The 25,914-nt window shown below is 51.4% G+C and overlaps 8 protein-coding genes across 8 annotated transcripts, besides 9 other annotated features; 4 read left to right on the forward strand and 4 right to left on the reverse strand.

The window, feature by feature from the left end:
* Positions 1 to 325: 325 nt before the first annotated feature.
* Positions 326 to 5,040, reverse strand: ACLA_092280 (putative cell polarity protein (Tea1); the record flags this gene model as incomplete). Its single annotated transcript, XM_001272955.1, has 4 exons — positions 326 to 3,896; positions 3,968 to 4,250; positions 4,317 to 4,716; positions 4,786 to 5,040. The coding sequence occupies 4 exons, from the start codon at positions 5,038 to 5,040 to the stop codon at positions 326 to 328; spliced, it is 4,509 nt and encodes a 1,502-aa protein (XP_001272956.1).
* A 631-nt stretch (positions 5,041 to 5,671) lies between these two features.
* Positions 5,672 to 5,701: a microsatellite.
* Positions 5,702 to 6,079: 378 nt separating this feature from the next.
* Positions 6,080 to 6,101: a microsatellite.
* Positions 6,102 to 6,116: 15 nt separating this feature from the next.
* Positions 6,117 to 6,152: a microsatellite.
* A 983-nt stretch (positions 6,153 to 7,135) lies between these two features.
* Positions 7,136 to 7,160: a microsatellite.
* Positions 7,161 to 8,285: 1,125 nt separating this feature from the next.
* ACLA_092290 (ubiquitin-binding TORC1 subunit KOG1) lies at positions 8,286 to 12,913 on the forward strand (the record flags this gene model as incomplete). Its single annotated transcript, XM_001272956.1, has 5 exons — positions 8,286 to 8,759; positions 8,825 to 11,874; positions 11,932 to 12,265; positions 12,323 to 12,660; positions 12,724 to 12,913. 5 exons carry the CDS (start codon positions 8,286 to 8,288, stop codon positions 12,911 to 12,913), a joined length of 4,386 nt encoding a protein of 1,461 aa, XP_001272957.1.
* Positions 12,914 to 13,044: 131 nt separating this feature from the next.
* Positions 13,045 to 13,070: a microsatellite.
* Positions 13,045 to 13,071: a microsatellite.
* Positions 13,072 to 13,649: 578 nt separating this feature from the next.
* On the forward strand, positions 13,650 to 14,586 carry ACLA_092300 (uncharacterized protein; the record flags this gene model as incomplete). The annotated part of the gene is made up of 2 exons (XM_001272957.1): positions 13,650 to 14,208; positions 14,309 to 14,586. 2 exons carry the CDS (start codon positions 13,650 to 13,652, stop codon positions 14,584 to 14,586), a joined length of 837 nt encoding a protein of 278 aa, XP_001272958.1.
* Positions 13,795 to 13,819: a microsatellite.
* Positions 14,220 to 14,254: a microsatellite.
* A 71-nt stretch (positions 14,587 to 14,657) lies between the features above and the next one.
* Positions 14,658 to 15,664, reverse strand: ACLA_092310 (glutathione S-transferase; the record flags this gene model as incomplete). Its single annotated transcript, XM_001272958.1, has 4 exons — positions 14,658 to 14,891; positions 14,986 to 15,402; positions 15,469 to 15,545; positions 15,604 to 15,664. 4 exons carry the CDS (start codon positions 15,662 to 15,664, stop codon positions 14,658 to 14,660), a joined length of 789 nt encoding a protein of 262 aa, XP_001272959.1.
* A 688-nt stretch (positions 15,665 to 16,352) lies between these two features.
* Positions 16,353 to 18,290, reverse strand: ACLA_092320 (uncharacterized protein; the record flags this gene model as incomplete). Its single annotated transcript, XM_001272959.1, has 1 exon — positions 16,353 to 18,290. The coding sequence occupies one exon, from the start codon at positions 18,288 to 18,290 to the stop codon at positions 16,353 to 16,355; it is 1,938 nt and encodes a 645-aa protein (XP_001272960.1).
* A 968-nt stretch (positions 18,291 to 19,258) lies between these two features.
* On the reverse strand, positions 19,259 to 19,944 carry ACLA_092330 (uncharacterized protein; the record flags this gene model as incomplete). The annotated part of the gene is made up of 3 exons (XM_001272960.1): positions 19,259 to 19,460; positions 19,520 to 19,799; positions 19,866 to 19,944. 3 exons carry the CDS (start codon positions 19,942 to 19,944, stop codon positions 19,259 to 19,261), a joined length of 561 nt encoding a protein of 186 aa, XP_001272961.1.
* Positions 19,524 to 19,553: a microsatellite.
* A 1,804-nt stretch (positions 19,945 to 21,748) lies between the features above and the next one.
* Positions 21,749 to 24,399, forward strand: ACLA_092340 (PA and RING finger domain protein; the record flags this gene model as incomplete). Its single annotated transcript, XM_001272961.1, has 2 exons — positions 21,749 to 23,982; positions 24,039 to 24,399. The coding sequence occupies 2 exons, from the start codon at positions 21,749 to 21,751 to the stop codon at positions 24,397 to 24,399; spliced, it is 2,595 nt and encodes an 864-aa protein (XP_001272962.1).
* Positions 24,400 to 24,912: 513 nt separating this feature from the next.
* On the forward strand, positions 24,913 to 25,914 carry ACLA_092350 (EI24 domain-containing protein; the record flags this gene model as incomplete). Its single annotated transcript, XM_001272962.1, has 3 exons — positions 24,913 to 25,014; positions 25,091 to 25,665; positions 25,776 to 25,914. 3 exons carry the CDS (start codon positions 24,913 to 24,915, stop codon positions 25,912 to 25,914), a joined length of 816 nt encoding a protein of 271 aa, XP_001272963.1.

The raw sequence follows: 25,914 nt of genomic DNA on the forward strand, positions 1-25,914 counted from the left end.
GCAAGGCTGAAAGAAAAGGGGCATGGAGGGAATGATATAAGGTCAGAACAATAGGGAAGAAATAGTTAAAAACACACAAAATCAAACCGAGCACGGGGAAGGCCATTTTTGAGAAAAAAACAAAAAAAAATTAGATATTCGGACATCACGGACATGCTTAAGAGATCAACGAGCCAAGAGGCAAGACAGAGATACAGACAATCCCCCAAGGTAAGACAACAACAATTGCGAAAGAATCATCGGACATGAGTCAGGATCCGCGGACGTTGATTTTCGTGGCACGTTCCGAACGGAATACCATCAAAAATCATGCTGTCAGGTCGGTTCAAATCATATTCGCTGTCGTGGATTCTCCACCTGCGTTCCGCGGCTTATTCTTCTCCGGAGAGCTAGCCCTCGCCTCTTCCTCGTCCAATCTGCGGCGCCACTCAGCCAAACTGTCACTCAGGCCATGAGTTTCCTTGGTCGGAGTTCGCTCATATTCAGATTGGGTACTCAGCCGATAGTTGCGGTTCGTGCTCTCCCAGTGACTGCGCAAGGCTTCCAGCTCATTGGCAAGGGAATCCAGTGCCATGGAGCCACGATTGTCGGGGAACGGATCGTCTTGCGACACGGCACTGTCTGCTCTTGGGCGGGCACTGACACCGCTGACACCGCTGATGGTATTGCTTGATGCATTGCTGTGCGTTCGCGAGATGCCGTTCATACCTTGGATAGGTTGAGACTGTCGCCGATAGTGTCCAACGGATGCTTCAACTTGATCAAGGAGCATAGCAACTTTCTGGTCGGCATCTGATGCGCGGGCCTCAAGCAAGGCATTTTCGTGCTTGAGTTGTTCGAGTTCAGCACGATTCTTTTCCGCCGCCGCAGCGAGTTCCTCTTTAATGCTCTCGTATTCTGATCGAGACTCGTCTTTCTCAGCCTCAGCCGCGGACAAGTCCTGCTTCAGCTTCGTGATTTGACTCTCCAGAGCAGCAATGGACGATGTGGTATCTTTCTGTAATTCGGAGAGGGATTGCTGCAGCTTCTGGCGCTCGGCTTCCCACTCCGCCGGTGCTTCGGAAGCTTGGCCAGATGCTTGACTGATACTCCTTTGTGCCGCTTCGAGGTCGGCCTGGATCTTAGTGTTCTGGGCTTTGTAGCGGGTCAGTTCATCCTTCATGCGCTTCAGCATCTTCTCGGTTCCTTTGACGTAATGAACAGCTGATTGATAATCATTCTCCAGCTGCTCGAGTTTCTCCCTGTACGCACGGTCGGCTTCCTGCTCGCGGTTCTCAAAAGAGGCTTTCAGTTCCTCGTGCGCTTTCAAGCTTGTCGACAGTTGCTGTTCCAGATCACGGAGTCGAGTTTGTTCAGGCGTACCGAATCGAGAACCTGGAGATTCGAGTCGTGGGGACCGTCTGCTATCTGTGTAGCTGACTCCCCGCTCGCCGAGAAGATCCTTCAGAGCGGCATGTTGGATGGCCAGGGCTCCAGCCTCACGCAGCTGGTTCTCCAATTTGGATTTGAGCTCTCTATTCTCAGTAGCATGGGCCTGGCTTTCCTTCATAGCGGCCTGAAGCTGCCTGCGAAGTTGCAGGCCCTCTCGGCTGGCTTGTTCCTGATATGCCTCGAGCCCAGCGATCCTTTCCTCCGCACGTCTGAGTTTGTCCGCTGCCTCATCGGCAGCAACTTGGTTGGCTTTGGCCAGTGTGTTGGCCCTTTCAACGTGCGCTTCCAAGGCAGCCACTCGCTGGTCTGCGAGAGAATGAATCGAAGTATCAGAGTCAAAGGAGGATGCGCGATCCAGCCCGGCCAGAAAAGCGTTCTTGTGGGTCTCCGCTTCTCTGGCGTTGCTTTCGGCCAACTCCTCAGCGTCCCGTAGACGTCGAGTGGCGTTATCGAGCTCCGCCGTCCTCTCCTCATGCTCCGATCTTAATTGCAGTAATCTCCGTTCCAGGCCTTCCCGCAATTCGCGTTCCTCCTCCAGCTGCCGTTCGAGTAGTGCTGTCTTCTCCGACGAGGCCGTGACGGCCTCGCGAAGGTTGCCAAGGTTGCTGCCAAAGTCCCGCAAGCGAGATGACGAATCCTCAAGTTTCTTGAGGAGTTCTTCCTTATCCAGGGCCAATCGTTTCAGGGATGATTCAGCCTCGGAACGCAGCAATGACTCCTCTCGAGCAGCTGCGTCCACTCGGTGAAGCTCGGCGCGCAAACTCTCCACTTCCAGCGTGTTGTTCTGTAACTCAAGCTCTGCTAGCCGTCGCCGTGTTGCTTCGCATGTCTCTTCTGCTAGCTCCCGACCGCGTTTCTCTTGGTCTAGATCCGTGGTGATCGCTTCAAGCTTAGACCGGAGTTCGTTCTGAGCCGCAAGAGCAAGAGCTAGCCGTCGACCCATGTCCGTCGAACGATCAGCAACCGCGTCTTCCGTGTCCTGAGAGCCGCCGTCAGGTTGGGGCGTTCCTCGCTGGCTCCCACCGTGGGCAGCAAGTTTGGCACGCGCATACGCCGCTTCGTTAACAGCCACATCCCTCTGATGTTCTACTTCTGCGACGCGCTTGGAAGCTATGGCCGCTTGTCGATCCACGGTCGCTTGCATCTTCGCAAGCTCTGCTCGCATTGCGAGAAATGCTTCTATCAGGGGACGATCTTCATCCGCGAATGTTTCCGCCGGACGTTCGTCCGAAAGAGGGCTGTGGGAGAAGTTGATTGTGTAGCCAGCTTTCTTGGCTAGAGCAAGCTCCGACGCATACCATGCGTTGCGGCTCTTTGCTGCCTCAAGCTCCTTGATCAAGGCTTCTTGGTGGGCAGTCAACCTAGGGGATCGCGGCTCATCGCCAATCGTTTTGGAATTCCTTTGTCCGCGAGACTCGATCGAACCATCAATGCTCGCATGTCGACCAAGGATAGATTCATCTGCGCTGTCCATTGAACCACGCTGTCGTTGCTGACGCAAGGAGCGTTGTCTAGCGAGAGGGGCAGCCTCACCGGCTTCCATGGCTCTGGCTGACATTCTGGATGGTGTTTGGGTGGGAGTTCGACGTTCACCTGACATAGCTCCTGTATCATTGACCGGTCTGGATTCTTTCGAGGATTCTCTCGCACCCGTAGAATCCCTGTCTCGCTCCGATGCTATGACCCGAACTGTATCAGTCACGGGGCCGCCATATGGACGGTCCCCTGTCGTCGGTGTTTTGCTCCGAGCGTTCGGAGCGTGTTGTGGTGCGTTACCTCTGGCACCAGGTGTGGGAGCCTGACCCGGAGGAGGTGGCCCAGCTGGGGCCTGCGCGATAGATGCTCTTGGAAGACGGGATCCCGGGCCTGGTATATAGTCGCCCGGCCTCCCACTTGAGTTCATTGAGAAACTCTCCCGAGACTGACCTGGTCCGCGTCGCTGGTGTGAATCTGCAGACGGTGGGTTTTGAGCTTCACGAGATGTGCGACCTGTTGGGGTTCCTTGTCTATCACCACTCATTTTCCTCATGGCAATATGAGGTGCAGCGGCCTTGTCCCCGTTATGGTTCTCAGTCGGATAACGAATCTTGGAGGTGTCGAGAATGTACGCCGTACTAAGCTCGGCTGGATCTCTGGGCGCGGAGCTTGGCTCGCCGGCCAGGATAATAATTTGTTTTCCAAAGGCGGTCATACTATGGCCTGATCTGGGGGATGGCGCTGGTCCCATGTTCTGGAAAGAATACCATCGTCGGGTGGTTATGCGGAACGCGGCAAGATCACCCAAGTCCATGCCTTCGTCGGTACGGCCACCGAATACATACATGACATCGTGGACGAGGGCTGCGGCATGGCCTTCTCGGGGCGTGGGGATGAACCCGACGCAATCCAACTGAGTCCAGAGGTTTGTTCGCGGATCGTACGACCAAACATCATTGAACCATTGCAAGCCATTGGTGCCACCGAATCTGCGTAAGAGAAAAATAAGAAACCGATCGACAATGGCCAAGACGACGCAAGAAAGCGAGGGAATCCTTACAGGTACAATTTATCATTATAACTGATCATCGTGTGATTGGTCCTGGCTGGTGGAATCTGTCCTGGCGATGGTCCCCCTTCATGACTGTTCCGAATCAGGAACTCCCACTTGTTCACGGGATTTTGGAGTTGGTTCAAATCGAAGGCAATCAGATCGTTGAAAAAGTAACCTTCAACCTGACCTCCAAACACGTAGAGCTTAGAGCCGAGGATATTGAGAGTATGGCCATAACGTCCTGCTGGACGGGGATTCGGGGGGATGGCTCGAGACCACTGTCGAGAAGCTAGGACGATCACACTATTAGTAAGATCACCTGGGAGTAAGTAGGGTCAAGTATCGGGGCGCGTACAGGTGTTGAGAAGGTAAAGGGTGTCATCCAAAGTGTCGGATTCATCAACCTTCGTATCACCACCAAATACGATAAAAGCGTTTCCGACGAGTAAGCTTGCATGACCGACCCTAGGACCAGGTCCCTCGGATACAGTCGCAATTGGGAAACAGGACAAATTTCCCCCGCTGCTTTCGATCATCCAAAGATCACCTTTGACAGTTGACCCATCAATCAATCCTCCCATCATGTAGATATCCCCTTCTTTGGAAGCAACGGAGTTAATTGCTGCGCCATATCGTGGAAATGGGTTCCCTTGGGGCGTGGAGAAATTGAGCCGTCGTTGTGACCAAGGATAGAGCGAAGCACCGGGGCTGGAGTTGGGAGGATTGCTCGTCGCGCCTTGAGACGGTCGTTGCGCCTAAGAATGAACAGTCAGAAACCATGGCATGACACTCTCTCTTCCCTTCTTCTCAGGCCAATGACCAACCTGCGTTTCGGATTCAGCTCTTTGCCTGGGCCTTTGGCGTTCAGGGCTGTTTGTGCTATTGACCGAGTTCAACGAATTGTTGTAGCTACTGCTCGGTGTCGGTGTCTGGGAGACGCCCCCGCTCTGTTCCTTCGTCCCATTCGGGAGACCTGGTGAGGTGGCCGCAGGGGCTCCTTCTGAGGTATGAATGTTTCTCGTCGCTGGAGGGTGCCCCGTCATCTGGTGGTTTTTCTTCGATTTGAACAAGAAAGCCATCGTGAGATTCTCGAGTCGTGACAGTCGTTTCAAGGCGCAATAAGATGAGGATGAAGGTGCAGGACACGTTCGACTCGAAACTCGCGTTCAGGTATTTGGATCACGCCTTGCCAGAAGCTCGGATATGGAACTGCATAGAGTGATGGGCTGGTCGCGAAAGTCAGGAGAACGGAATGAGCACCAGGCTGGGGGGAAAGGCCTGACGAAACACAAGAGGCCAAACAACGGCGCAGAGGGATAACACGTCGGAATTGCAGAGAATCAAAGCCAGCGATGATATCTTCAGGATAAAGTCAGAGTCTTCTCGATTCAATTAATAGGAATCGCGACCAGAATTGTAATCCATCCAGTACACTTCAATGCTTCCGCGTCAGAGTAATTTCAGAACCCCTGCTATGGAATTTCTGAGCACCGTGGCAGTACCAGAACCGCGACTCCGGAGCATAAGAGAGTAGAGCAAAGACGGAGAGAAACAGGGGGGATGGGAGGGAAAAGAAATAGATAAACGTAAACAAAACACACATACAAACAAAAAAACAGAAGTGATAAAAGGAGACTAATTAAAGAAGAAGAGAATGTTAAGAGACTGAAGGAGATGGGAGAGAAGGGGACAGTGAGGGAAGCGAGGAAAAGAGAGAGAGAGAGAGAGAGAGAGAGAGAGAAAAGGGAAGCGGAGAACCAACGATGTCAATTATAATAATTATTATTATTTATTTATTTATTAGGATGATAATGATGGCCATGATTATGGTAAGGTTAGATAGAAGCCTACTTAGTAGCAGGGACGATTCCAGAGGTAGGCTGTTTAGTATGGATTCTGATTGACCTGTGGACTTACTGCTGGACTATTATGGGCTATGGGGGGGGGGAAGAAGACGAGATCAGGAACAGGGAATGAAATGAATACCTCTGCGCGGCTCCGGTGTTTCACAGTTCCCTAAACAGCATACTCTGTAATAATGTACAAACTACAATGTATGATGATCTGGAGAGATGATTAAGTTGATAGACATGTAGACAAATCCTTATTTTTGAATATAAAAAAAAAAAAAAAAAAAAAAGTCAGCATGGTCAATTTTTCCTTTCCTTTCCTTTTTCTTTTCTTTTCTCTTAACTGACAAGACACCCCCAGTGGTTGAATTGAGTTGGAAGCAAGGGAAATTTGAGCCCATGGCCCATGAGGATCATTTTTCCTCCAACCTTCGTAGTTCGTATAGTTAGTTAGTAGTCTAGTAGTTGACTACTTAACATGGTCAAGGCAGTAGTGGTAGGAAACACCTGGAAGGAAGTGGGAATAACATTATCTATCCAACAGTCAATCTCAATCTCGCCTGTCCATACTTCAACTGCACCCAACCTCTTCCATGTCCATCACCGGATGTACCTTACAGCTTTTGCCGTCCAGATCAGAAGCAGGAACATCGCATAGGCGCATACATACATATATATGGTTTGATCCTGGACGGTCTGCATCTTTCTTGAGATTACTCTGCAACATGTGAGGAGGGATATTCAACATTACCCAAATCGTTCACGTGTAGTACTTCTCTCCATATCTATTCAATCCTTTCTTTCTATCCAAGAAGGAGAGACGTTATGAGGCTATGTTGATTTACATAGTCCAGGGAACTGGTCTGTTCAGGCTTTTTAGTTCAATTTTCTACATACTAGGTACTCGGTACACTATAGCAATCCACCATTGGAACAAAGGGCTAGTTAGAGTGCGAGTGACCAGTCGAAATAAGAACCTGCGAGCGGACGATCTTATTCGAAAGTGAATTGAACTCGGGGAGGGGTGGGACTCGGGAGTTCTATTTTATTATTTTATTTTATTTTATATATTTTTTTTTCTTTCTTCTTGAAAGCAACGAAAATAACCCAAAGCAAAAAAGACGAACAATTCCAAGCAACATAGAAAGGGAGGGGAAGAAACGGCCAGGATTGATATCATTGGGAGATTCTCCATACACAATAATGGTCGAAATAATTCAGGTACCACTAGGGGGCTGGGAGGGAATTGCATGTTGCTGGGCCTATCATAGCCGGTAGTTCACTGTGATCGCCCTGGCTGCAATTTTGCTTTGCCCATTAGATATCTTGGACTCTTGGACTCTTGGACTCGAGTCTCGACACCTACATTTCTAGGTGTTAGTCCAGAGTCAGTACTACCGGACTAAGAGTAAGGAAAGGGATGGCGTTGAAGATAGGTAGCTGGTTGAATTGCCTCCTGTTTGATACCTATCCACTGTGCAGGACCTACAGATGTACTTTATACAAGCATCTATCTTTATATAATGTTCAGAATCCTTGCCTGCAGCCTCATTGAATGATCATGGTGGTTCTGTTTACCCTCAGTGGTGGCCTTCACTGCTCCATAGATGTTATAGAGTATGATCTTTTCTTTGAGTATCTATCACAGTATCCTGTAAGAACTATCAGTAAAAACCCGCATCAGTAGCCCATATTCGATGAGGTTCTTATCCTAGTCAAAGTGAAAGACTTTCGAGGATGGCATCCCTTAGAGACTCCATTCCAGCTTGATAGTTGAGCTATATTCACAGTGCCAGGCAAGGTCAGTCACGAGGTCTCAATCCAAGCTCAATGCAGATATCACAAGCTTTAATAGCTTCACTTGACTCCATCTTGAATATCTAAACAGACTGGAGATTAGATATTATTATTATCGACAGCGTACAAACCAACTGCTGTGGATGAAGAACTGTGATGTAATAATATCTGCTGGTCGATTCCAACAACGTATGGAGACCGGAATAAATAATCTTCCAGTCTGTCCCACGCCAAGACATGACCGCCGAAGCTCATGAACCTCTGCTCTCCCAACGAAGTCGACGGATAGCTGTTCTTTTTGAAGCTGTGAGCGAGGGGAACGAGCTTGCTTGTGGAAGTGTCGTGAGCAAGTCGGTACTGGCTTTTCATACCCTATCGATTCCAATCGGCTTCACAGAGACTGGGACTTTGTCCTATCCCAAACAGTGCCTCGGTGCTTAGATAACGAACGGGAAAGCCTCCAGATGAGGTATGAGAACCATCTGCAAGGTAGATATCTAATCTTCGTTGCCCCACAGACAGAGATTGGGCTTTTTCCCACAGACACCATCTCAGTCATCTAAGCATCATCTCTTCAGTGATCCCAAAATTGTCTGATCGACGTGCTATCCTCTTCTCCACGATCTTCTTCCTTTACTCAGTGACGCCATCTAGAGCATGATGACCATCCAGACACCATGAGGGACCCCAATCTCAATATGGAGCAAGATACCGCAGCAAAGCCCCAGGCGTCCAGCCTTCAGGCGGAACCGCGCAAGAACCACAAATCCGTTCGTGTCGCGTTCGGTCCAGACTTGGAAACATACATTCCCCCGCGCGACAAGTCGCCCGTGCCCTCGCTAGGCCACCATAGATCTTTCACGACTGTCGACCACATACAACCTCTTCCGCCATCTACTCACATTGCTCGTCCGACCAGTTCGTCAGCTGGGGACCATTCGGCCATCCTAGACTCGAATACTCGACCCCAGTTGGACCGGGTGTCGGATTATGTCCGACCAACAGCAGCGTTAAAAAGAGCCAAAAGTGACTACGGCCCGAGACTAGGATTCGATAGGGCTGCTACTGGAGATGATGAGGAGGACTTTGCCATGCGACATGGTTGGCAGGAGGAGTATACCTCAAGCGAGTATCTCAAGATTCTCCATTCAGTAAGCAACGCGCACACCCGCCCACGACGCCTCTTTTTTTCTCGAGGTTAGACTGATCGGTCCAGAATTTCTACATGTACTTCACCGAAAAGCGCCACGAAACAAACGGTGTCCCGAGAGACCCTGTTGGAAGCTGGCCAAGCCAGGATTGGCGGATGAAAGACCGACTAAAGACAGTCTCCGCTGCCCTGGCGATCTGCTTGAATATCGGTGTCGACCCTCCCGATGTGGTCAAGACGAACCCGGCGGCCAAGTTGGAATGCTGGGTTGACCCTACGTCGACTACGGGTGGGGGCCAAAACAAGATCATGGAGCAGATTGGCAAGAAGTTGCAAGAGCAATATGAGACGCTCAGCTTGCGAACTAGGTATAAGCAGTATCTAGACCCTTCAGTCGATGAGACGAAAAAGTTTTGCATCTCACTGCGACGCAACGCCAAAGATGAGAGAGTGCTGTTCCACTACAACGGCCATGGCGTGCCTTTGCCGACCCAGTCGGGCGAAATCTGGGTTTTCAACAAGAATTATACCCAGTACATCCCGGTCTCACTATACGACTTGCAATCCTGGCTTGCAGGACCCAGTCTTTTCGTTTTCGATGTCTCCCATGCTGGGAACATTGTGCAGAACTTCCACACCTTCGTTGAGAAACACGAAAAAGAGAATGTCGAAGCAAGGAAGCGAGACCCCAATGCCATTGTACAGAACTACGGGGACTGCATACTCTTGGCGGCATGCCAGAAGAACGAGTCGCTGCCCACTAACCCGGACCTTCCGGCAGATCTGTTTACATGCTGCTTGACAACGCCAATAGAGATAGCGCTGCGCTACTTCATCCTCCAAAATCCGCTCCAGACGAATCTCTCGATCGACGAATTCCGAGTTCCTGGTCGTCTGCAAGATCGCAGGAGTCCTCTCGGGGAATTGAACTGGATCTTCACCGCAATCACTGACACCATCGCATGGAACACTCTGCCGCGCGCCCTATTCAAAAAGCTATTCCGGCAGGACCTCATGGTCGCTGCCTTGTTCAGGAATTTCCTGCTCAGTGAACGTATTATGCGCACGTACAAGTGCCATCCGATCTCTTCGCCGGAACTTCCTGAGACACATCATCATCCACTGTGGAAAAGCTGGGATCTGGCCGTGGAGATGGTGCTATCTCAGCTGCCGGCCCTGATCGACCATGAAGAAGGCCGCAGACAGTACGAATATCAGCATTCGTCTTTCTTCGCGGAGCAGCTCACTGCGTTTGAGGTTTATCTCTCGTCTGGACCCACCGAGAAGAATCCACCGGACCAGCTTCCCATCGTTCTACAGGTACTTTTGAGTCAGGCACACAGGCTAAGAGCGCTCATTCTGCTCAGCAAGTTTCTTGATCTCGGGCCGTGGGCGGTTCATTTGGCTCTAAGCATCGGGATTTTCCCGTATGTCGTCAAGCTTTTGCAATCAGCAGCGCAGGAGCTGAAACCTGTCATGGTGTTCATATGGGCACGAATCATGGCCGTTGACCACACCGTCCAGAATGATTTATTGAAGGACAACGGCATCCATTACTTCATCTCCATTCTCAATCCTTCCTCGCCAATCCCGGTAGGCAATGCTAGCGAGCACCGAGCAATGTGCGCGTTCATCGTGTCGATATTCTGCAAAAATTACCCCCAAGGTCAGAACGTCTGTCTCTCCGGAGAGCTCTTTGATTCTTGCTTGAAGCATTTGACTGATGTGGAGAATCCGTTGCTCCGCCAATGGTCATGTCTATGCATCAGCATGCTCTGGTCGGACTTCCCCGAGGCCAAGTGGATGGGAATCCGTTGCGCTGCACCGGCACGACTCTGTGAGCTCAATTTCGATCCCGTGCCGGAAGTACGAGCCGCAATGCTCCACGCAGCCACTACCTTCCTCGGTATCCCAGACTTGACGGATCAGGTGGCGCAGATCGAGGAATCATTAGCTCTGGCAGTCCTGCCAATGGCGTCGGACGGCAATGTGTTGGTGAGAAAAGAGCTCCTTGTCTTCTTCTCGACCTTCGTGAAGCGTTATCAAAACAAATTCTTGGTGGCTGCCTACGAAGAGTTCCAGGATGAAAAGCAGACCCTTCTTCTCCGGTTAGAACACGATGACCCCCGTGGTTTCACGCTGGAAGAAGCGCAGAATGGATCTCCAAATGCAAGCAACAAAGCTCAGAAATTATCTCGCAATACCACTTTTGGCACGATTTGGAAGCAAATCCTTATACTTTCAGTGGACCCGCATCCCGACATTGCGCAGGACACAAGCATGGTCGTCGACTTCATCCACCTCACTCTTTTACAGTCTCCCATGGCTTCTCTTACTGACAAAATCCGCAAGGAGATTATGGAACTTACGAGCCGATTATCACAGAGAATGCAGATCCGCGAGAGAGCCGAGTCCAAGAAGGCTGCTGCGCCTCCTCCCACCCCTCCCTCCCAGGCCACCCCTCCCAAGCAAGAAGGCTATTTGTCATTGAGTATTCGCCGGACGGCCAGTGTGGCCGCTTCGCTCAAAAACCTTGCTTTTGGCGGCCCCTCCTCCGCAGATCAGCAATCGCAATCCTTGACATCACCCACGAAGAGTCGGATGCCTGTTACCCCACGAGGACGAGCGCCCCCTGAATGGACCCGGCCCCCGGAAGTCAATGATCAGGTTGCACCCGCTGGAGCTTATCACCAAGCTCCGATCCCTACATCCCGCGGCTTCGAACCTCGAAACCCATCCGGAACCCCAGTTATACCCCTTACGAGTCGATTTCTTGATTGGTCTACAGAGGTAATCCCAGGACATCTTCATTTGATATGCAAGAAGTATCTCGACGTCTATGAACCCTTTCTTACCCATCTTCAGTATTTCCGGGAACCCCAAATGAAGCCCAACGAGCCGGACGAACCTGGTAGCGCGGACTACAACGAGCGCCTTTGGAGACGGAGCCGCAACGAGAAAATCATCACGGAAACCCAACCCCTCAAAGGAAAAGCCGGCAGCAGCCGGTGGGATAACTCTGTGGCCCTGCTTACGAATACTAGTCAGCCACTGAAGATGAGTTTCCATCAATTTGAGGACCACCTGGCCGTTGCGGATGATCGGGATACTATCGCGTAAGTAAGAGGGGTGCGGGAGAAGTGTTCCATTGATGCTAATGATTTGTGTGGCAGCATCTGGGATTGGCAGAGGGACAAGCGTCTCAACCGATTCTCCAATGGAAATCCACCTGGCTCGCGAATCAACGAGATCCGTTACATCAACGAGGACGATCAAGCTCTGTTGATGACAGGATCCTCTGATGGAGTGCTCAAAGTCTTCAGGAACTATGAGTCCTCACAGGGGGTAGAGGTTGTGACTGCTTTTCGCGCTTTGCCGGAGCTGATACCCAGCACCCGGAATGCTGGGTTGGTTTTTGATTGGCAACAAGGTCAAGGTAAAGCGCTGGTTGCAGGTGATGTGAAGGTCATCCGTGTATGGAACGCAGCTACCGAAGTTTGCACCCATGTACGATCACCACCTATCAAGTGTTGGCAGAGCAGCTACTGACTGAGGTGTTGACAGGATATTCCCGCGCGGTCGAGCTCGTGTATCACGTCCTTGACGTCTGATCAGGTAGCCGGTAACATTTTTGTGGCGGGATTCGGTGACGGTGCCGTTCGCGTGTTCGACCAACGTCTGAAGCCCACGACGTCGATGGTCAAAGTGTGGCGTGAGCACAAACAATGGATTACCAACGTCCACATGCAACGCGGTGGACTGAGGGAGTTGGTGTCTGGTAGTCGGAACGGCGAAATCAGATTGTGGGATCTGCGAATGGATGACCCCATCTCGACAGTTCATGCAAGCAAAGACATAGTCCGAACATTAAGTGTTCACGAGCACGCTCCTGTCTTCACGGTGTATGTGTTTCTCATGGTTCTGAACGATCCGGAAATTCCTGAACTGACTGACCAAATCACTAGTGGCACGACCCGCCATGAAGTCAAGACATTCAACATGGATGGCACTCACCTATCCACCTTCGAGCCATATTCAAGCTTCCTCCAACACAACCGCTCATCTCCTATTGCAGGCACTGCCTTCCACCCACACCGCACCATACTTGCCTGCGCTGCGCTTCATGACAACCACATCAACCTCATCAGTTGTTAACATGGCGATTCATCTTCTAGAGCTGCGAGTTTACGACTCATACGACTTTAATTCTTTCTTGTATCTCTTTTTTTTTCTGACTCGGATATTGCGCTACGCTGAATTGGTTCGGCGCATCGGTTATGGATATGTTTTTTTTTTTTTTTTTTTTTTTTTTTCCCTTCAGCGGAGGTTGTTCGATTCCGCACATATCCCGGCGTAGGGCGTGGTCTGATTGCAACAGTCTGAATAGGGCGCATCGCCCTTCCTCTAATCTACTTCATGTCGTTGAATCTTGGTATCTCCCCTGTGATGGCTGGTATAGCTCATAATGGAACCATTCGTATAGGCAGCTCTATGTTTGTAATGAATAGGTATATTTTGCCTATACCGTTTACTGTGCAAGGTAGGGAGAAACATGTTTCTGCCTCGTTATACACCCGCAGGGACTCGGAGTGTACTGCGGCAGCCTAAAGGAATCTGATCAGTCCCATTATCAGCTACAATTTCCGCTCGAGTTCACCTATCCTTGAGGCATCCATAGTCCTTTTCGAAGACGAGGCATCTGTCTGACTCACAATTCTCGTATCGAATCTCGCGAAGCCAACTTGAATAGGCCGCCCCGGAATACGAAGCTTGAGTCATCATGATTCGATTCTATAATAACATCCCTCAACCCCAGATATACCAACCCCCCCCCCCCCCCCCCAAGCATCTCAAATATACCTCAACCCACCACAGGCAGTTCCCCCTCAAAATGACCACCCCCAAACCCCCCAACAACCTCCAACGCCAACACATCGCTGCCGAAACCCACGCCCTGACGCCGTACGTCATCGCCGCCACGACCGGCGCATCGCTGCTCTCTCATGCCCACCTACACCTTCTCCCACGCCTCAGCACCAGCAACGCCAGCAACGCCAGCAACACCGCCGCCGCTCCGCGCCCCCGCATCACCATTACAAACCAGGATAGCTTCACCGCCGCGCGGGCCATCCAGCAGCGCACGCAGGGCCAGGCGCGCGTCGGGGTGCTGAACATGGCCAGTGAGAAGCGGGCCGGGGGTGGGTGGCTCAGCGGCGCGCTGGCGCAGGAGGAGGCGCTGTGTTTGCGGAGTACGCTTGCGGCGACGCTGGCGGCGCGGTACTACCCGCTGCCGGTGTATGGGGCTGTGTGGTCGCCGGGGGTGGTTGTGTTTCGGGGGGAGGTGGGCACGGGCTGTGAGTTTTTGCGGGACGAGGAGAAGTTTGTTGTTGGGGTGGTGAGTTTGGCGGCGTTGAGAAGGCCGGTGCTTACGGGGGATGGGAGGCGGTTTGGTAGGTTGCCCTTTTGTTCTGTTTTTGGTTTTGTTTTTGTTTTTGTGTTGGAGGTTATGTGGGAGCGAATGTGGGTGGTGCTGATGGTTTGGCTTCTTAGCAAACGTGAGTGATGTCTTCATCCTGAAGAATAAGATGCGTCAGGTGCTGCGTGTGCTTGCGAACAAGGGCATCACGCATTGTGTCCTTGGGGCCATGGGATGCGGCGCGTTCCGGAATCCGCCGTATGAGGTTGCCAGGATCTATAAGGAAGTTCTGGAGGAGGATGAGTGGACTGGAGGGTTCGAGGAGATCGTCTTTGCGGTGTTGGATACGAAGGGGGAGTCGAATTATACCATATTCAAGAACGTCCTGCTGTCGTTGGACAGCAGGAGGTGATGACGGGCAGCTCCTTTCTTTATTGCGGATACTGTTCACCCCCCAGTGTAGATAAATGATCCTCCAAAGATCTATGACTTGTCAGGAATGCTAAACGTCCAATCCTCCGGAAACCGTCCATATTGGATATCATCTCGATCGCGGAAGATGTTCTCGTAGTGCTCAATATGACTCTCAGGTAGCTCTGCCTGGCGGTAGTAGCTATGCACCAGTTTCTGCAGGGCAGGATCACTCCACATCGTCTGCATCCACTTCAGAACATCAGCGCTGGCGCCGTCCAGAGGAAGATCGTACGAGCGGAAGCGCTAGAGAAGCGATTGTCAGCACACATCCACCCACCTCGCCTCAAGCACACGCAGAAATTGGGGAAGGGGGAAGGGGGCGGGGAGATACACATACCCACAACACCGGCCAGAAGAACGCATCCGCAATACTAAACGCCCCGAAGAGAAACCCCTCATCCTGCACCCCAGCCTCCGCAAGCCGAGTCCTCGCCGCCTGCCGCGCCTCGTCCCAGATTGTGAACAAGCGCCGGATCTCCTTCCTCGCAGCCTCCGACACGGGGATATTCCCCTGGTACCGCGCCACAAAGTTTGTGTGGTAGGTGTTCCGCAGAGTCGAGAATCCTGAGTGCATCTCGGCGGCTGCGCTGCGCGCCATGGCCCTGAGGACTCGGTCCTGCGGCCATAGATTCAGCTGTGGGTTGGACTCGGCGAGGAACTCGCAGATGGCGAGGGAGTCGTTGATGCGGAGAGTTGGGCTTAGAGAGCGGCTTTCCAGCAGAGGGACGAGGCCCGAGTGGGAGACCGTGCGGACCTGGCTTGGTTGTTAGGATCTTTGGCTGTGTATCTTGGGGGGGGGGGGGAACAGAGGCTGGCGAACCTGGCTGAGGGGGACGATCTGCGCCGTGTAGGGGAGCTGGAAGTACTCCAGGACGGTCTCAACACGAGCTGTCCAGCCTGTGATAGGTGGTTAGTTGATTGACTGCGCCAGTCGGGAGAATATGGTCTGGCGTACTGGAGTATCGGGTGAAGCTCCCGATGAAATGGTACTCGGACTGCTCTTTGGATGGAGGCATTGCGTATCTCGAATTGATTTAAGTTCTTCTAGATGTTATGAGACTTTTCACCCCAGTCAAGTCAACAAGTTTCGAGGGGAAAACTATCACTTTATCTTCAACACAGGTGGGGTGACTGTGAGTCAGTTCGTATCAACGGCCTTCGACTGCTGATAAATCTTCCTGAAGCTAAACTCCAAACTCACATAGAATGATGGAAACCATGCTATGATGCTAAGCTAAGCGATATTATGGTATTCGCGGTATCCAATATAATGTAGATTTGGAAATTTTTAGCGTACAGCCCCGCCAATTGTCTCAGATGTTGAAACGTTGATATCTCATGTGAAATTTGGGTTCTAGCCACAGCATTTAGGTGGACATGAACTTGGAGCCAACAAATATATACACCAGGGAGTTCGCCGATACTGCACATCATTTTCTCTTACCTGTTCAACGTTTGATCCGAACTTATTACACCGTGACTATTCTGTTGGAGGCTTCAGCATCTTCATATCATGAGTCCTTTGAGGGTCATATTCATTGTGGCTACATTATTCAATCGCACCGCAATTCAAACGTCTGCCACAGAACCAACAAAATCCCCTTCTTCCTGATCAATTGGCTGGACGCTTTACCATAGTGTCAAGCTTCATCAACTATGGCTGCTTTGTTACCGAGGGAAGGGTTGATCGGAAACACGTAACTTCTACCAGCCGTTGGAAGTTTGATTGATGGCCCGCGCTTCATGAAATCGGATTGAGATAAGTTCCTTCTCATATTTTCTGCTCACGCAATGGGAGCCTCGGGTGGTCGGTAGGCGCCACTGATTAAACAGAGGGTCCCGATCGAAAAAACTGGGATGCCCATCAGGACTAGACTCGTAGCAGTGCGGTTGTGCTTCTCCGTATGTTGCGAAGTATTCGGCTTGCTCCATATGATTCCGGGAGACGTATGTCTGGAGATTAGCAATGGCATTCCCCAATAGCAAAGTGGTCTGCATTACAGTCGTAGCCTCAGGCACTGAAGTAGATCCATCGTGAAAGAGCGCAGTCCTCTCAGCGTGGTCCTGAGCAATGGCGGCAACATATTGACGTAGTTGCTCCTGGCCCCGATTGTCCGTATGAAACCAAGTATTGACTGCTTCCAGTCTGGCACTCTTCGGCACAAAGGGATTGTCGGGATACGACGATTCGGTGGTCGTTCCTGGCATTGATGGCATACACAGTCCTGGTGGAGGTCGAGTAATCCTGCCAGCAACCGATTCAATACCTCCATAAGGACCGTGAATCACCTCTCGTGTTTCATTGCTCTCGTTGCCATTCGGATCGTTGTGTTGGATAGGTGTTTGTCCTAAACTGGACGAGCCGTGAAACAGGGTGAAGGGCTCGTTCAACGGGAAGGATTGCTCACTGCCTGAGCGCGTCTCTCCCACCTTCTTTTGCTTGGTGGTCAAAATGGCAGGAAACGACCCCAAACAGTTTGCGCTGTGGTCGATTTCGGAGCGTCTACCGAGAACTGAAGTACTCGACTGCACCATGGAATTTTGAGACGCCTGCTGGGCATCTTCAACCACGCTCTGCAGGTAAGCCGACGCTTCTTCCTTGATAGATCGCTTAGCACTGTCCTTGGACGAATTGCTCTCAGCAGCACTCAGTTTTCGGAGGTGAGAAGCATTGGAAAACCGAATGGGGTTCGAGTATTGAATTTCCTTAGAGCTTGAAATCCGTGCCTGAGCCGATTTGGAAAATTTGCTGGGCAATTTCTCATGGACCACTTCCGAGTATTCGGTCTCAGTCTGCTCTGGCTCCTGTACTTGGTATCCTTGCTGAAGTTGCTCGGAGTAATTATGATTTAAGGCGAAGAGAGTCGAATGGATGTCTTCATTGTTGTAGTGATAGCCCTGAGTCGTCGACGTATCATAGGACAGTCGATTGGCTTCGGTATCGATGCTGCTATGAGGGAGTTCTATATATGCGCCTGCCATATGCAGATCATCAGAGCCGAGACCCTGACTGTAACAGTCTGCATGAGGGTTGTAGGAAGAACAAGTATCTCCAGGCCAACTGGCGTGCTCCATGCGAAGGAAGACCCGGGATTTGAAGAACGGAATTTCTGAGCCTTCATGATGACCGTGGCCAGGGTATTGGGCACGGGAAGGGTCAACACCAGTGGTATAGCTCAGCGGATTCTCGTGGATGAGATTATCGGAATGAGCATACCAACCCAGTCCTTCCGCCTCAACGGTTTGCGTTGCAGTGTACAATTCTGACTGAATCTGAGGACGCTTCAAAGAGGCGCCTTGATGGCTTTTGTTGTGACCCTCGTCGTTGCAAGGCTGGGGCAGAGAAGTGAAACGAGGACGCGTCTTGGATGGGGATGCAACAGCAGATGTTGCGTCATTTGAAATGTCTTTTGCATCCTCGCTACGTACGCTAAGATGCTGCACAGACTTGAGAGACCTAGTCGCCTTCCCGCGCAAGCTTGCCCTGCTCCAAAGCTCACTCAAAGCGATAGGACGAGAGGAGGCCAGCTCCTCGAGACTATTCAGCTCATGCTGCATATCCACGTCTATGGCGTCTATAGTAGACGCTTTAGTCAAATTTCGCTTATTTTGGCGCGTGCGAGACGGTACTTGGCCGAGCATGACCGACTCGGCCTATGTTTGTGTCCAGGAAAAGCGAGAATCACGTCCAATGGACGGTTGTGTTTGGCTTCGATACGTGGCTGGGGGCGATTGCTAGAGGTATTTGGAAAGGTCGTTCAAGAGCGAAGGAAGGAAATGATTGACTGGGAATCTGAACGTCCTAGTATTGAAGATAGTCGGAACCCGCTGGAAGAATGGAGGTTGTTAGAAGAATTGGAGGAGAAAGAGAAGAGAGTCGGAGATGGGTGGCTGGAAGGAGGTTCTCTGTGTTTGGTTGGAGGAACCTCAGGGTGATGTCGAAGCCAGCGAGAAGAGAAGACACTTGGGAAATGAAAACGCAATGCGTAGACCCGTCATTTACTCACCGTCGATGACAGGAGACTGAGATGGACTAAGCTTAAAGACTAGAATCCGAGAATCCTCAGCAGGTCTTTCAGAGGGTGCTCGATCTGGTGAGGTGAGGCTCAAATCAGGGCCATTGCACGTTGCAATAGATAACCCTGCTGTCCAGCAAGTGGAGTAGCCCAAGTAAATAAGAGCAAATGTTCAGATGGCCTTGATGGATTGATGGATGAATGGTATTCATTTAGATGCTGGAGGCTACTAACTGGACGGAGAGCAGTGCTGCCCTCCATAGCTGCTGCTCCAATAAGTCTCCCTGTCGACAGGATGGCTCCTTCCCACAGATGGACAAGAGTACTATGTACGAGACAGAAAGTGGAAGGAACATCTGAGCCGTCCCTTCTCGGAAATCGAGTTGGAGGAGATTCCTGTTTGGGTAAGTGCGAGTAGCCCAGGGCACAATGGTATAACATATCATTCATATGAAGGACACAGACAGCATCATGTTGTAAGTATTGGTACCCAAGAGTTATTATTATTATTATTATAATGTGCCATATACACGATCTTCAATCTGCTTTGATCTAATTTCGGTGGATCCCATGCCTTGTTCAAGTCCAATGCCATCAGTATTGGTTGCCTCGCATGCTGTTAATCGTGTCGCTGCCACTCTGGTATTGGGAGCTGATATTGCGCCCAGCGCTGTTGATCTTGCGACTGCCTTTGGAATAATACTGGCCAGAGTCAGACCCCATGTTGTTGTAGTTGCTATTGCCAGTAGGACCATCCCCAAAGTCCTGATTATGGATACGGTTGGAGCCATAGGAGCTATAGGATCCATGTCAATCTTGATGAAAGTCGCCAAGACCATGCTTGGATCTACTAACCTTGTGTTGGATCCGGAGTTGTTAGATCCGGAGTTATTACCAGCGCTATAGTTGTCAGAGCCATAGTTGTTGGAGCTGGACTTGTAATGATTGTTGCTGTCAGGCCCATAGGCATTCGAGGCACCATAGTTATCGGACTGATAGTTGCCCTGGCTGTTCACATTGGATCCGTAGTTGCCGGACTGCAAGGAATTGTTGTTGCCAGAGCTGGAGATGTTATCATTAACACCAGAGTTGTAGTTGCTGTTGGTGGACCCATTATTGTTATAGGATTGGTTGCCTGTCAAAGAATAGTTAGTCAATCAGATTATTTTTTTGATACATCCTGGACCTAGGCCATACATACTGTTGCTGCCAGAGTGACCAGTGTCGTCATGAACCATCTCGGACACGGCATCCTTGACTTTGTTAAAGATATGAGACATATTGACAATCTGTAATGTATTCCCCACACGGCTTATGAGATGAATTGCTTCGTTATTCGATTCACTTTGATATAAATGTACAATTGCACCTCAATCGGGTACTGGATATCTGAGATTTATATAGGAGTTAGGAGTCGAGAGGCTCCTTCGCCACCAGACCGCCGTGACGCCATCACATCCAGTTGAGAGTTTTAGTAGTTATACACACGATCGGAAACTCCCATCATCCAAGTGTCATAATCCGCAATCTGTCGCACATTTTGCTCCATGAGAGACAGTGGATTGGGAAAACTGTAGGATGAGTCGAGTGTCATTCAACGTCATCCGTTCCAGAAAGAAGGAAGTGGTGACAACAGCGCTGATGAAACAGCCGGGCTCTTTAGAACAATGCTAGGAAAATCGGTTTGATGATAGAAAAGCCTCGTTGACAATAATACCCATGGAACGCTAAACCATTGCGATTCCGATCTCGATCTAGAACCGCTCACCTATCCATGCCGGAGTTTGTATGGGGTATTTCTGATTGTTATCCAAGAGGTAAGCCTAATGGCCCAGTGTGCGGCAAAGACTTACCACGGGTGATCTTGGAATTCGGACAAGCTCAAGACACTGGCAACGAGCTTCCTGATCCACTTGACCCAAACAAATGACAGTTGTCGAGTCTTGTCAAGCGTTTGCAGATCACCATAGTATAGAGTACGGAGAACGACTGTACGAGAGTACTTGAAGAGTAATAAAGAGTTAAGACTTAAGACTGAAGTATTACGGAGTACTCTATCTTGGAAGGCGTTACTGTTAGAGAGTCAACTGCAGCTAAAATAAGCGGTGGGGCAATGATAGCATGATCTGTGGAGATTTTGGTAAGACAATTACAACCAGGCTGACCAGGATAGGTAGTTAGATTGAAATCAAGAATCAAGAATCAAGATGTTGAAGAAGAGGAAGATGGAGTCTGGAGATATACCAAAGGACTTGATCTACTGCTTTTCCACAAATGGTAGATCAAATTCTATCACCTGCCTCTACCCACATTATTAATATTGCAGCCCAATCCATTGGAATACAGCATCAATACAGCGATCCCACAGCTGAAACAGAATGTTCGTTGCCTGATGGATCCGCCTGAGGCTGTGCTTTGTTTGCCGCTTAGTGAGCAATGGCGGTGATTACTGATTTATTATGATGATGCTCTGACGAAACATATCTACTGTTGTGCTGTTGTCTGTTGATAGTGCCAAGTGCCAACTGGATACTCCATATGATTAGTTCACAGTTCACACTGCTCTTGTTGACTGCCGAGGAAACCAAGAAAACTAACAACGGTGGCTCTCCAGGTGGTGGTGGCTTCAAACTTCGAAGCCTCTTATCCGTACCAGTAGGAGTTAACAGACCACACTATCCGTACTTAGATCACTCTCCTGTCCCTCCTTCTTTCACCCCCCCCCTCGCTCTCTCTTTCAATTTCAGTATACTTACTCCCCTTCTGCCGCTCTCGTTCACTTCTATTAAATCTCATTTGTGCTTTATCGTCTTTATCGTCTTTTTCTCTTTTTTTTTTTTTCACCCCCCCGTCTCGCGCGGCTTCCCTATATCTATCCATTTTAGGATCCTTTCTTCTCGATGAGTGTCGGACTCATCACCCTTGGGACGACCTGGTGATCGGTCATAAGAGCAACGGCCGTGATACGAATAGAAATCGCCCATCCTTGGGCTTAATTCTCGATACCTAAACCAACCTCAGTCTATTCTGGCTGAATCGTCCGTGAAATTTGTTTCGTCTCGATAACGAACCTGAACCTCAACTATGCGACCGCCACGCTTATTATCTCTCGTTTTCTGCATCATCTTCTTCCCTATCTTCTTTACGTTGTTTTCGGCTCTTTCGTCATCGCCTCATGTAGCCACTCCCAGTTCGCTCGCTGGACAGACGACCGGGTTCCGCGCTCTCTTTTCCTTCAACATCCCTTCTTCGCTTTTCCCTCCTTCCGCCATCATCAGCCTTACCGATGATAACTCTACCTTCTTTCTAGCCAGACCTGCCGCGTTTGGCCCGTTACTCTCCGAAAAGGGACTCAGTGGCCCTCTCTGGGTGGGAAGCGGCTTCGGGGAGAAGACGTACGGCGGAGTGGAAGGAGAACTCGGCTGCTCCGATATTCCAGGATGGGAGGAAGGTGACGGCCTTGGTCGACCGGATCAGTCAACCGTCACGACGGCCAAGACCCCTGCATCTGGTATCAAGGAGGATCTTGAAGCCTCTCTCGGCCAGGGTCGAGCGGACTCGCCGGTCGAGTCCGATTCTCAACATTCCGCAGCCGCCGGAGTCCCTCCACCTTCCACGAACGACGGTACCGACGACCATCTGCACCATCCTTTACCCGATTCAGACGTGGTAACCCCAGCTCAGACGGAAAAGCCTGGCGAGCACCGCCAAAACAAGCCAGCTGCCCATGCAGATATACAATCCTTACAGGAAAGTGCGGAGATCAGCGGCAAGGTTGTGTTGCTGAGCAGGGGCGGCTGTGGCTTTCTTGAGAAGGTCAAGTGGGCCCAGCGGCGTGGCGCGATTGCTGTCGTCGTTGGGGATGATACTCGAGGAGGAAGCCTGGTGACTATGTATGCGCGGGGGGATACCTCCAACGTGACCATACCTGCCGTATTTACTTCCTACACAACAGCACACTTGCTGTCCTCTCTTGTACCTCCGCAGGCCGGAGCAGATTTGGGCCTGGAAGACGGTTCCGGCTCTTCCCGCGCGATACTCTCCAGCAGCTCTGGCAAGCAGCGCGTGGGCCCTACGACCACTACATTAGTGACATCGTCTCCTACGTCCACGCCTCACAGCACGATTGACCATCCGCTGCAGCCTTCTCCAAAGCCTAAAGCCGGCGTGTTTCACGGCCTGCTGTCACTTCTGGGATTAGGGTCTAGTAACAAACGTCCAAATCAACGTCCTCCCAGTAGCGGAAATATCGATCGGGTTCATCGACAACCGCAGGGCTCGGACTCTGACTCTGACCGGGCGACATCCAACCGCGTTTCTAATGATCGCCTAGTGTCTGAACCTGCTTCGGGCGCTATTGATGGTGACGGGTTCATGATTGGTGTACAGGATTGGAGAGATCCGGATCTCTTACCTCCAAAAAGCAGTCCGTCTCCGGCAGCGAGCCGCGCCGCAAGCTCGACCCACACAAACTCCCGCAACAGTGGAAAAGGCTCGGAACAGGCATCCTCTTTGCTCAAAGGTGGTAGCATTACTCCCGGGAGTGGCGAATATCGGAGTGTCGCACACTCCGGCGAAGTCAAGAAAGATTCCGTCTCGTCGAAGGGTGCGTTTCAGGAATCTTCTCCTGGACATTCTTCTTCCGATAAGGGATGGTTCTCGAAACACTTTCTCCGCTCTAGGAGTGACAGCACAAACTCTGCTCACTCGTCTCCTTCTTCGGGTGGTTTGGCGGGCAAACAAATGCACGAGGTGGACAGCCAGCTCGCCAAAACAACTGAACACCAGGGTCTGTGGGTTACTTTGACACCAACCAGCATGTCAACCAGCCCGTTTTTCGATACACTGCTCGTCCTTGTTGTCAGCCCCCTGCTGACGTTGACCGTTGTGTACGCTCTCCTACTGATTCGGTCGCGCATTCGACGGAGACGCTGGCGAGCTCCGAAGTCTATTGTGGATCGCCTTCCAGTGAGAACCTATCACACCATTTCCACCTCGTCATCTGCGGCGAGCATGTCCCGATCGCCCAGTCCAGGACCTGTCTCACCCACGTCCCCGCTGCTCGGCTCTCGCAGGCACTCTGGCTATGAAAGATCGCGGTCACGTCCACCTCTGATGCGTGAGACGACGGCCGGGTCTAAGAAAATGTCAAAGGCAGAATCGTCGAGAGGCGAGAAGTCTGGTCCTTCCTCATCGCTATGGCGCCGCAAATATACCGGTCGGCAGGTAGAATGTGTCGTGTGCCTGGAAGAGTATGTTGATGGGCAAAGTAAAGTGATGAGCCTACCTTGCGGGCACGAGTTTCATGCAGAATGCATGTAAGTATTTCGAAGATACTCCCTTGCGTACTACCGTTGCTAACCTCAAATCGCAGTACTCCCTGGCTCACCACTCGCCGGCGTACATGTCCGATCTGTAAAGGAGACGTGGTTCGATCGATGGTTCAGAGCGCAGATGTCGAGCCACGCGAGTCCTTTCAACGTGCAATCGATGTGGAACATGGCCCTTCAGATGATCATCAAAGCGCTTCATCCGCCCCAGTGCCGATCGCTAGTGTGAGCGAGGATGAGACATCGGATTTTGAGCATCATCCCCGGAGCTCGGAGGCGCGACATCGGGAAGGACATGTTTCCTCTGCTCCGCAATCTAGCTGGAGAAATATGGCAGCGCTCAGTTTCTCTGCTTTGAGTGGTGACACCATCTGGCATCAAAGCCGGGCAGATAACGCGCGATAGAAAACTACGACTTTTCCCTGCTCTTTTGAATCCTCTCCTAGCGTTTCGTCTGTTACTTCATCACCTAAACTGTACTGCATGAGCGAGCTTGGGGGACTGCGTATTAAGCCTGGATAGGCGTTGGGGCGCTGTCTAGTGGAGGGTGCAGGCACATCCACTGACAAACTTACTTATTGCGATTGGCGATGCAGGACAACTCGAAGTTGTCCAGAAGGTATGATTCTACAATAATCAGCTGTATTGCCCTGTGTGCATGCGGGCATAGTATACATAGGTGGTCTGCTTGTTAATTATAGTCTAGTCTAATAATTCCAAGAGGTTGCTTTCCCATCATGCCTGAGGCTGCCAAGGGTGAACATCTGATAATGGACCCCCAGCGGTGACGTCAATGCTGCGTCCACCGATAGATAAGCTTTCTCGCGATATTTAAACCAGCTTCATTCACTCAGTCTTCCCTTTCTACACACGAAACATCCCCCCTCAATTGCCGCTAGACTGAACTATAGTTGAACCATGTCCGACAAGATCAAAGATGCTCTCCAAGAAGAGGCATCGACCTTCCGAGCCGTCGCCCACGACGTCGCCGTGTCCGGCGCATACCTCTACCCCGTGAAGGTCTGCCTCCTACCTTGTACTCCCTAAGCACGCCCACAATCCACGCCGTATACTAACGCATCAACCCACTCCCTAGGGGATATTCTACTTCACCTCCCACAAAGACCTCTGGCGGCCGTTCGTCTCCCGCGCCGCACAGACAATCGGCCTCGGCCTCGCCGTCACAACAACCATGTTCTTCCTCACCTACGTCCCGCAAGCAGCCCTCATGACCTTCACCAGCGGCCCGCTCGCGCCCATCTCCGCCGCCCTCCTCGTCCTCAGCGAAAGCTCCACCATCACCAACTTCCTCGCCCGCTCCTACCTCCTCGCCGACACCCTCACCGATACCTTCGACGGCACGCTCGTCGCCCGCGGCCAGGCCCCGCTCGTCGCGCAGGGCCGCCAGCTCAAGAGCCCCGGCAAGGGCGCCGTCGCGCGTCTCGGCAAGATGCTCAGCCGCCCGCTGGAGAGAGCGAAGCCCGCCGCGCTGCTGAGGGCGATCGTCCTCCTGCCGCTGAATCTTATCCCGGTCGTGGGCACCCTGCTGTATGTGTATGTGCAGGGGAAGCGGATGGGGCCGGTGGCGCATGCGCGGTATTTCCAGCTGAAGGGCTGGGATGCCCGCACGAGGGAGGCGTGGGTCAAGAAGAATCGCGGCGGGTATACTGGGTATGTAATTCTTGCTGGTTCTTTCCCCCCCCCCTCTCCTGCCCCAGTCTCCCAGAGGCGAGGTGGTATGGGGTTGGTTGACTGGCTAACTAACTGCTTGATTGTTGTAGGCTTGGCATGGCCGCGTTTCTCTTTGAGATGGTGCCGTTTGCCTCGTTGATGTTCTCGTTTACGAATACCGTTGGTGCGGCGCTGTGGGCGGCGGATCTTGAGAAGGTGATGCAGGAGGGGTTGTCGGTGAAGATCTGA

Source organism: Aspergillus clavatus, genomic scaffold, assembly GCF_000002715.2.
Source record: "Aspergillus clavatus NRRL 1 1099423829798 genomic scaffold, whole genome shotgun sequence".
In the NCBI taxonomy this organism is placed as follows: domain Eukaryota; kingdom Fungi; phylum Ascomycota; class Eurotiomycetes; order Eurotiales; family Aspergillaceae; genus Aspergillus; species Aspergillus clavatus.